The following is an 11,539-nucleotide window of genomic DNA, read 5'->3' on the forward strand; positions in this document are numbered from 1 at the left end:
CCTTAAGGAAGTGAAGGAGTCCAAGAGGTGACAGGTAAGATCAAGTAAGAATTGAAATTTATCTACAAGGTGCAAGAAGAACCCCATGGGGAAAAAAACAATTAGAAGCATGCTAAGCAGATGAAATAAACTACATGCCTAGAACAGAGAGAGGCAATGTGGTATATAGTGAGTGCTGTGCTAGTAAATAACTGATAAAAATGGCACTGGGGAAAAATGTAAGCAAGGCTCATTTTGAATTTAATCTGCATTTCTAACATTTTCTCCATCAACAAACCAGTAAATCAAGCCCTATTTCATAGCATTTCTAAATTTCTGAGATGTAAATACTCAACCCTGAAAATTCAAGAATCTTTCTCAGGAGCAGGGTGTATCTTATTCTGGTATGCCCCAGGTGTGGCGGCTAAAGAGACTACTTAAAGACAGGAAGAGTTGGTGGGTTCAATTGCTGACACATATGGCTACATCCTTGAAGAAACTTCTCAGTGTCCTAGAGAAGCTATGCCTAACTCAGCAGAAATACATCTCTGCAATCTGTGCATTGACTTAGAAAACCACATATTAACCTCGTTGCATTGAATTTTTATTTTATCAAACATTTTCCAAATTACATTTTAGTCTGGTTCCTGTACCATTCAGGAGTTTTGATGGCCATTTACAGGTCATGAATTTAACACCTCTAGACTAAGTGAGAACTCCCTAAAATTTTAAGTTGCAGGAAAGAGGCAGTTTTTGTCTTGGGAGAGGTTTCCTCACCTGGGCACTCTCTAATGCCAGTGAAATCACAGCTCTAAACCCCACACCTAATCCACTAGATAAAAGGTAGTGTGATTTTAAAAAAGAACATAGACAAAAATCAAATTCCCAGAGTCAATGAATTTATATTCTATCTGGAGAGAAACAATATACATGCACACAGACACACACACACACACACACACACACATAACATAAATGATATGTACCATAAATCAAATAAATGCAAAGTAAGTGGACGGGGGAACCAAGAAATGTTTCCTGTAGAAAAGTGTTTTGAAGGAAACAAGGGATTCAACTAGATAAAGATAAGGAAAGGAGCATATTCCAGGAATAAGGAAGAGCCAGTATAAAAGACCAAAGATGATGTGTCCTGTGTGAGGAACCAGAAGGCTGACAACCTAATCTGAGTAATGTATAAAACAAGGGCCATTAGAATATTTCAAGTAATGAATGACATAGAGCTGAGCTTTGAGAAAATCACTCTGACAACTGGAGAGAGAATTAATTGGAGAGGGTAGGCAGACTAATTAGGGGCTTTGCAGTAGTTCAGGAGATAAAAGGACTAGATTAAGATGGTAGTCATGAGAGTAAAGGGTCAGATACAAGAGATGTAGAAATGGAAGCCGCAAGATTTGGCAATGGATTGGCTATTTAGAGTGAAGGAGAATGAGGATAAAGTCTCAGCCTCTGTGTCCAGAACAGAACATAAAGCAACCTGCACTCCCTACGTCAAAGGATCACATATGTCAAGTGCTTTCAACCCTTAAGACAACATTTAAATGACAGCTACTGTTACCTAATTGAAACCAGAGAGCTGAATTTCCCTCCCTTGACTTATTTTTCAGTAGTAAATTGAAAATGCCCTTCCTATTACTGATTCTATTGTGAATTCACAAGGAAGGGAAAAAAAAATCTGAATCATGAATGCAATCATTGGACATTTTTCTTTATATCCTTCTTTCTGCTGCATCCTTATTACATTGTTTTAACGTGCTAATGAAATCCAAAACTGATACAACTTTGCTTTAAAAGTTCATTGGGACTGGGTGGCTAGGTGTAGTAGTGGATAAAGCACTGGCTTTGGAGTCAGGAGTACCTGGCTTCAAATCCGGCCTCAGACACTTAATAATTACCCAGCTGTGTGGCCTTGGGCAAGCCACTTAACCCTACTGCCTTGCAAAAAAAAGAAAAAAAAACTTAAATTCATCAGAACATTTTTCTTGTGTGTGTTTTTTTAACATTTGATAGCCAAGCAGAATGTGCTGCTATAGGTAAGATTGTCATCATTTTCATTTCAGTGTTGTTTTGCTTATTTTCTAATATAAGAATTTTTTGGTATTTTTGTTCTTTTGGTTTTGTACATATGCTGTTTTGTATATTCAAGTTGTAACTAGATTGTGAAGGGGCAAGCAAAACAAAATTGAACTGAAAGAAATTATGACAATAAATCCAAAGATATTAAGACATTGTTCCTGCCCTCAGGGAGCTTTTAAAATAGATCATTTTTATAAGATATTTATTTAAGATGCTCTCAGTAGGTAAACAATATAGATCATGAGCAGAGCACTGCCTCAATTGTGGGGGAATGGGTGATGATGTGATTAATAAAGAGATATATAGTGGGCCCCCTGACCTCAGACTCTTTCATATCTGATTTGAAATGATTATAATTTATGTAACTTATTATATAAAATATATCATAACAATTTATAAGAAAAGTAATTATAAAATTTGTTAAATCTGATGAATTCTGGTTTAGATATAGCTAGACTTAAATGTCAATTTGAGTAAAGGCAGGATGCTAAACCATTTCCCATGGGTACCTTTTAAGACTAATTATCTTTGTGTTTCAAGTCCACATAATCCTACAAAAGATTATCAGAAAAAGCTAGCAACACAAATTGCTATCTACTCTAGGATATGAAAAACCAAAATATGGTTACTTGCTATTTATGGTGAGAAGTGGGGCAGAGACTCACACCATTAGTATTCCAGTGCTAGGATGAAAATTATATCCTCAGATAAGGTAATAGTAAGGAGCTTCAAAGTACTCTCAAATATCCCAAAGGGATTCATGTCCCTCCCTTAGCAGACTTCCTATTATATCTGACTATTCATATATGCCCTTAGGCTAATGATAACCAACCACATGTACATAGTGTTTTTCAGCATACACAACTCCAACTTCATGAGAAAGATAGCAAACAAGAATTATCCCTCCTCCTACAGATGCAGAAACTGGAACTCAGTAAATTATATTCACATTGGTAGGAAGTGGCAGAACTAGGACTCCATCTCCTAATTCCAATTCCAGGGCTTTTTATACTGTACAATTCAGACTCTCAAAATAGAAAGAAAAAAAAAGATTCTTTCGACAAAGGTAGAATGCCCTTCCATGTATTTTTCAAAAACTTATAGAGAACCTAGGTAAGACAAAAGATTCTCTAGTGAATACTAGACAAATGAATTTTTAAAAAACTGATTATCTATCCAAGTAATATGCCAAACACTTTTGAATACCAGACATAGTCCCTGCTCTGAAGTTGCTCACATTCTTTTTTTATAATATTTTCAACAATATTTTTTGGGAAAAGTTTTAAGTTTCAAATTTTTCTCCCCCTTTCCCTTCCCTCTCCCCCTCCCCTGACAGAAAACAATCTAATATAGGTTATACATGTATAACCATGCTAAACATAGATTCATATTAATCATGTTCTCATATTCTAATTAGAAGAGATAATACATCTATGGAAAGTTGGTACCAAGATAAAAAAATGGTTTTTGGTGGTCCTGAGAACCATCTAGTGACCAAGTGGCAGAGCAGGTGGCAAGGCTCAAGGTCCTTAGCATAACATCTTTAGATCAGATGGCAATGCTTGGGGGTCTGGAATACATACCGGCAGGGTAGATTTTAAGGCTTAATGTTCCTCTATTTTCCTAGAAGAATTGCACAATTAACCCTTCCACATCTCAGAAGTTATGGGTTTGGCACTCTGTGATCTGGAAAATCCATGTAAAATTTTTTGGCCCATCCTTCATGTTAGAGAAGAAGTCCAAATTCTTTTTCTTTTCTAGTGTGTTTACAATACCTTATTGTAAAATTTGGGTTAAGTATTTATTCATGCGCTCTGTGTCATCTACTACTCTGTGTGCCATCTGCTGCTTCTGCAAAACTCTCCCAAAATTCCCATTTCCCCATCTAATTTCTTATGCCAAAATGATAATGGGAAAAACCTCAATCTATAGTCAGTAATCCCTTACATATCCAAGAGGTATCAGCCATAAGAAACCACTGGATAGACAAGACCCATCAGCACTAGGAAGGAAGGAGAAGACCCAAGGGTTGGAGTAGAGCTACTTCCTATAGGGATGGAAATGGAAGTTCAGTGTCCAGTTGGGAAAAAGAAAAAGAAAAGAGCACCAGGAGGAAGGTTAGATAGAATAAGGGTTTCCTCAGATACCTGTTGGATAGGGTCTAGGCTAGGGAAGCAAGCAGGTTGAGACAGGAGAGAAAAAACTGACAAATTAGAGAAGATGACAACTTTCCTAATATGGACTCTCTTCTTTACTTTGATCCCCAGAAATATTTGGAAGATTTACAGTCAGAAATGAACAGGATTAAAGAAGAAAATCAACTACAGATAACCAAAGCTGAGCGTTGGAAGGGCTGGTGGAATCGTTCAGTAAAAACCATTAGGAGCTTGTATATGCTTTGAACCTTTTTCTTATGTATGGTCTTATGTCTGTCTTATGTATGAACTTAGATTTTAAGAGATACTGAAATTTTTGTTCTGCAAATAAAAATGTGATTACACTAGTATTGATGGTTGTGATCATCACTCTGCTGGGAAGGATTATTTTTACCTTAATCAGGTACATTTCATGAGTGGTCACACTGTAGGTGATCCTCTAGTGGAGCAAACATTCTCCAGCTCATCAGTGGGCCAGTGCAATGAAAAGAATTATAGATGGAAGGAACATCTGACTGCCTTTACAATCTAGGAAACTGAAGTCCATTGAAATTAAGTAACTTGCCCAAGTGGTAGGGCTAAGGCATGAACCAAGTTCTCTTGGTTCCAAATTTCTTATTCTTTTCATTTAATGAATGAGTACAATATTTTAAAAGTTGGGGGGAGGACAAGAAGGGATTGAGTCTTAGGAGCTCTCTGATAAAATTCATCAGCTAAGGACTCTAACTAAACTTTCGAGAGACAGAACCCACAAAGGGACCCAGTGAAGCAATTCTACTCAAGGTAACTGGGAAAAGAGCAGAAAGGCTCTGCTCCCCGGGGTGGGAGGGGCGGCCCGCCAGAGGGGTGGACCACCAGAGCCAAAGAACCTCAGCCTCCTGGAGGCAGCCCCAGGGCGCTAAGAGTCTCAGCTCACAGCAGCAGGGGAGTCTCCTGAGTCACACCCCGAGGAGCACCAGACACAAAGTGGGGGAACAGTGAGGGACCTCTGCCAGAGCCAGGATGTGGAGCCCAGCCCTCAGGGCACACAGCAAGCAGCTTCCTCTTTCCCCAGCCCTGATCCAGGAAACAGAAGCAGGCAGAGCCGGTAAGCAGGAGGCCCCAGGGCATGAGCCCATTGAGCTGAGGGAGGAGAGTGAAGAGAGACTACCTAGCTCTGTCCTCTGCCCCTGAAACAGGACTCTGGGGCTCTGACCACATTCAGATCCTGATCACAGTCTAGGCCCCCCATAGAACAGCAGCCCCCCCCCACCTCAGCCCCTTGGCAGAGGGGGCACTTATGATCATTCACAGACCAGGAGGGAGGACAGAGCCGCACACACTGAGACCCTTGTGGGAGTGTCCCAAAAGCTCAAGAAACACCCCAAACCAGGCCCAGGCTGGGAAAATGAGCAAGCAGAGAAACAAAAAGAAGACTATTGAGAAATATTTTGCAAATGAGCCCAAGAAGGACCAAAATACTCAGTCTGAAGATGAGGAAGCACAAGCTCCTGCATCTAAAGACTCCAAGAAAAACAGAAATTGGACTCAGGCTATGATAGAGCTCAAAAAAGACTTTGAAAATCAAATGAGGGAGTTGGAAGAAAAACTGGGAAAAGAAAGGAGAGAGATGCAGGAAAAACATAAAAATGAAGTCAGCAGCTTAGTCAAGGAAATCCAAAAAAATGCTGAAGAAAATAGCATGCTAAAAACCAGCTTAGGTCAAATGGATAAAACAGTTCAAAAAGTTATTGAGGAGAAGAATGCTTTAAAAAGCAAAATTGGCCAGATGGAAAAAAGAGATAAGAAAACTCTCTGAGGAGAACAAATCCTTCAGACAAAGAATAGAATTCAGGGAGATTGATGAATTTACTAGAAATCAGGAATCAATACTTCAAAACCAAAAAAAATGAAAAATTAGAAGAAAATGTGAAATATCTCATTGAAAAAACAACTGATATGGAAAACAGACTTAGGAAAGATAATTTAAAAATTATTGGAATACCTGAAAGTCATGATCAGGAAAAGAGCCTTGACATCATTTTCAAAGAATTACTACAGGAAAATTGCCCTGATATTCTAGAAGCAGAGGGCAAAATAGAAATGGAGAGAATCCACTGATCCCCCAGAGAAAGAGACCCCAAAAAAACAACCCCTAGGAATATTATAGCCAAGTTCCAGAACTCCCAAGTCAAAGAGAAAATATTACAAGCAGCCAGAAGGACACAGTTCAAATATCGTGGAGCTGCAGTCAGGATCACACAGGACTTAGCAGCAGCTACATTGGAAGCTTGTAGGGCTTGGAATACCATATACAGGAAGGCAAGAGAGCTTTGAATGCAGCCAAGAATGAACTACCCAGCAAGGCTGAAGGTCCTCTTCCAGGGGAAAAAGATAGACTTTCAATGAACCAGGGGAATTTCAAAGGTTCCTTTTGGAATGGCCAGAGCTGAACAGAAGGTTTGATCTTCAGATACAGGACTCAGGTGAAGCATGGAGATTGGAGGAGGGGGGGAAATATGAGGGACTTAATGAGGATGAACTGCATGTATTCCTGCATAGAAAAATGACACTGATGATACTCATATGAACCTTCTCAGTTAATAGAGCAGGTAGAGAGAGCTTTTATAGTTGAAGCACAGGAGAAAGCTGAATTCGAAGATAAAATATGGTGTAAAAATGGAGTCAATAGGAAAAAAGGGAAATGGAATGGGAGAAAGAAAAAGGAGAGGGGGAATAGTCCAAGATATTTCACATAAGTTTTTTTTTTATTACAATGAGCTATTGCAATGATATGGAAGGGGGGAGGCAAGGGGAAATGAGGGAAACTTTGCTCTCATCAGAGATGGCTAGGAGAGGAAATAGCAAATATACTCAATGAGGTATAGACATCTGGAGTAAGAAGGAGGGGGGAGCAGGGGGAAGGGGTGGGGATGTGAATAAAGGAGGAGAGGATGGACCATGGGGGGAGATTGGCCAGATATAACACATTTTCTTTCTTACTTCTTGCAAAGGGCTGGGAATGGAAGGCCTGCCCAGGACCACAGGGCCAGGTGGATTCTAGGCCTAAGGGGTGGTATGGGGGCTCAGGGCTTCTTGGCTCCAGGACCAGGGATCTGTCTGCTGTGCCACTCAGCGACCCTACAGCAGAGTCATAGTGAAAGGAGAGAGAAAATAGAGTACATGGTAGTGGAGAAATAAGAAAGGAGGGAGTTGCGATCAGCAATGGCAATGGTGGAAAAATATGGAAATAACTTTTGTGATGGACTTATCATAAAGAATGAGATCCACCCATGACAGAGTTGTTGGTATTGGAACAAAGACTCAAGCACATTTTTTGTTATGATTATTTGGGGGAGGGTGCAGGGCAAGTAGGGCTGGATGGCCTGCCTGGGGCCACATAGCAGGGTGATCTTTGGGTGTCTGGGGCTGGATTTGGACCCAGGTGCTCCTGGCTCAAGGGCCAATGCTCTGTCTGCCACCCAGCCACCCCTACTATTATTACTATTTTATTTTATTTTGGGTCTTTTTTTTCTTTCTTTTTTTTTTGTTTTTTGCAGGGCAGTGGGGATCGGGTGGCTTGCATGTCACACGGCTGGGTGATTGTTGGGTTTACGAGACTGGATATGGACTTGGGTGCTCGTGGCTCCAGGGCTGGTGCTCCGTCCATTGCGCCACCTGGCTATATCTACAATTATTACTATTATTATTTTTTTATTTTAATTTTTTCTCTCCCCTTTACTTTTTTCGCCCAAACAAGTCTATCTATATTCATGGGGGAGGAGGGGTATTTTGTTTACTTGTAAACAAGAATATTTTATTAATGTAAAAAAACATTTGTACAAAATGAGAATAAAAATAAATTTAAAAGGAAAAAAGTTGGGGGAAAGATGATAATTATTTTTCAAATTTCAGATGACAAAATGCTGAATGACTTTATAGCAAACTTTTCATCATCAAAGGAAATGGAGACTCCACATCCAATCATAGATGGGCTTATAGAGGAGTTATTTTTAAATGGCATTAAAGAATATCAAGTTAGGTGATGCAGTGACTAGAGCAGGGGGCTTGGAATCAGACACTGATTGTGTGACCCTGTGCAAGTCACTTAACCCCAATTGTCTCTCTCCCCACCCCAAAAAACCCAAACACTCAAGGACAGGAAACTCATCTATATTATGCCTTGGGTATATGGAGGAGATCTATGCCAACAACAGAGTTCTGAGAACATTGACTAATTAAGTCACAAGATATGGGAAAAAATACTACACTCTGATTAGGAAGAAAGTTGTGACCAAAAAAGTATAAGCAACCACCAACATGTCTCTTTTCCCCATCTAAGTGAAATATGTTAAGTATAATATTACACAGGAAGGTATTAATAGGGGACAGATGGGCTTTTTGAAAGTACACCCAGAAAAGATAGAAAATACAAAATTCCACTCTTTGTTGAATATTTAAAAAGCATTTGATTCAGTAGAGCAAAACATCATTTTTAAAGACTTTCTTCTGACAAGGCACACATACATCAAAATTATACAATAAACTTTGAAAGATAATACTGTTCACAACTGTTCTCTGCCTTAAAAACACATGAAGCAACTCATTTAGCAAGTAGCACTTGAAGGCTACTTAGAACATTCTCTGTTTTTTTTTCTCCCCTTCTTTTCCTGCATTCCTAGATCTAATTTCTCTATCAGAAGGCAAAAAAATGGAAGAAGAAAATCACTGTTCTTGTCATTAACAATGGTTCAGGCATGTACAAAACGGACTTTGGATGGGAATGATCTTTCTTGAGTTGTATTCCCCTCTATTATTGGATGCCCAAGACACCAGAGTGTCATTGTGAGGGAATGGATCAGAAGAACAGTTATGTTGGTGATGGGACAAGAGAGGTCTCCTGACTCAAAAAAATCACCATAAACATGGCTTTGTTACCAACTGAGATGACATGGAGAAAATTTGGCATCATACTTACTTCAACTTTGTGAAGTCCCCAAGAAATATCCTGTTCTGATTACAGAAGCTTCTTTAGATCACAGTGCCAATAAAGAAGATGTCACTGAGCATGGTTAGTCCTTCAACACCTCAACTAGTATATTGCTATTCAAGTTGTGTTATTTCTATGCACCTCTGATTGTATCGCTACTATTTTTATGGACTCTGGTGATGATGTCATCCATGTTGTGCTCATCTATGAAGGTTATGCCCTTCCCCATGCCATTTTTCATCTAGACTTGACTGGCTATGACCTGATAGAATACTTCATGAAGACAATAACCAAAGGATGGTCCAGTTTCACCAACACAGCTGAAAAGGAAATTGTTTATGACATCAAGGAGAAGCTGTGCCCTGGACTTTGAGCAGGAAATAACACCAGAATAAAAGGGGAGAGCAGTTCAGTGCAGGTAATATCCAGGCAAGGTGCTAGCAGCTGGATCCCAGCAAGGCAGCCCCCACCATAGAACAGCAGCAAAGTCCCTCCCATCAGGCATAGGATGGCAGCAAGATCCCATGCCCCTAGCAAAAGAATCTTGGGATAGAGGCCCTCCATCTTAGAAGCAAAGTCTAATTTTAACATAATGCTAAAAGACATGAAATATGCTAGAAAATTAAGCAAAAAACAAAGAACCTGAACAAAGAAAAAGTGACAGTGAAGATCAAAACACAAACTCAAAAAGTAAAACAATGCCAAAAGGATTGTATGTGAAATCCCCCCCAAAAAATGTGAATTGGTCTCAGACTGAAAAAGAATTCAAAAAGGATTTTAAAAAAACAAAAGAGGTAGAAGAAAAATTGGAAAAGAAATGAGAGTGATCTAAGAAAATCATGAAGAAAGAGTCATCAACTTGCTAAAGAAAACACAAAAATAGGAAAAAATGTACAAAAACTCACTGAAGGAATTAGTGTCTTAAAAAAATAGAACTGGCCAAATGGAAAAGGATATTAAAAAAAAGTTCTGTAAAGAAAATAATTCCTTAAAAATTAGAAATGGACAAGTAGAAGCTAATGACTATGAGACATAAAGAAACAATAAAGCAAAATAAAAAAATGAAAAATTAGGAGAAATTTGAAATATCTCATTGGGGAAAAAAGGAGCTAAAAATAGATTCAAGAGAGAGAACTTAAGAATTCCTGGACTATCTGAAAGCCATGATGAAAATATATACCTGAACATCATTATCTAGGAAAATTGCCCAGGTACCATACTATCAGAGGGTAAAATAGGGACTGGAAGAGTCTACCTCCTGAAAGAGATCTCAGAATGAATATTATTATTATTATTATTATTATTATTATTATACAAATATTATAGCCAAATTCCAGAGGCCCCAGGTGAAGGGAAAATACTGCAAACAGACATAACAATTCAAATGTCATAAATTCATGGTCAGGATAGCATAAGATTTAGTACCTTCTATACTACAGAAGTGAAGAGTTTTAGAATATGATATTCCGAAGGCAAAGAGGTTAAGATTACAACCAATAATCACTTATCCAATGAAACAATACAATCTTTCAAGGGGGGAAATGGGTATTCAATGAAATAAAGAACTTTCAAACATTCCTAATGAAAAGACCAAAGCTGTTTAGAAATTTTAATTTTCAAATGCAAGCCTTAAGAGAAGCATAAAAAATGTAAACAGGAAAGAAAACATAAGGGATTCAATTCTTTACATTTCCCAGGGAAAAGAATACTTGAAACTCTTAAGAACACCACTATTGGGACAGTTAGAAAATTATTAGAGGGCACAATTATAAGTTGACTATAATGGTATGACAAAAATATTAAGGAATGAGAAAGAGACTTGCACTGAAAGAAGAGGGAGGGAAGAAGAAGAATGAAGTAAATTATCTCAATTGAATATACAAAAGACCTATTTCCATAGAGGTAAAAGTGGGGGGAGGGGTGGCAGAAAACATTTGAACCTTACCCTTATCAAATTCAAAGAGGGAATAACATAAACACTCAGTTGGGTATAGAATTCTATCCAACCCTATAGGCAAGTGGGGAGAAGAATAATTTTAAAAAGATATGGAGGAGGGGTAGAGGGGATTGATAGAAGGGAGGTGATGATACAAAGCAAAACACTAAAAAAGAAAGATAAATGGGAAAATAGGATGGGGGAAATACACATATAACTGTGAATATGAATGGAATGAATTTACTCAGAAAACAAGCAGATAACAGAATGGATGAAAAAAAAAACAGAATCCTACAATATACAAGGAACATTTAAAGCAGAGAAACATAGTAAAGATGAGGAGCTGGAAAAGAATGTAGTCTACTTCTGCTGGGAAAATCATCTAGAGTAACAATCGTGATTTTA

General features: G+C 38.5%; 1 protein-coding gene across 5 annotated transcripts in view; it reads left to right on the forward strand.

The window, feature by feature from the left end:
* Nucleotides 1-4,568, forward strand: part of CCDC180 (coiled-coil domain containing 180) — a 126,426-nt gene extending 121,858 nt beyond the window's left edge. For 4 of the 5 annotated variants that reach the window (XM_074210796.1, XM_074210795.1, XM_074210798.1 and 1 more), the window contains one exon: nucleotides 4,341-4,568. In XM_074210796.1, the coding sequence (XP_074066897.1) occupies nucleotides 4,341-4,475 (135 nt within the window). In that variant the 3' untranslated portion in view covers nucleotides 4,476-4,568. The remainder of the gene's footprint in view (nucleotides 1-4,340) is intronic. The other variant, XM_074210799.1, reaches the window with a different exon arrangement.
* Nucleotides 4,569-11,539: the final 6,971 nt, after the last annotated feature.

Source organism: Macrotis lagotis, chromosome 1, assembly GCF_037893015.1.
Source record: "Macrotis lagotis isolate mMagLag1 chromosome 1, bilby.v1.9.chrom.fasta, whole genome shotgun sequence".
Taxonomy (NCBI): domain Eukaryota; kingdom Metazoa; phylum Chordata; class Mammalia; order Peramelemorphia; family Peramelidae; genus Macrotis; species Macrotis lagotis.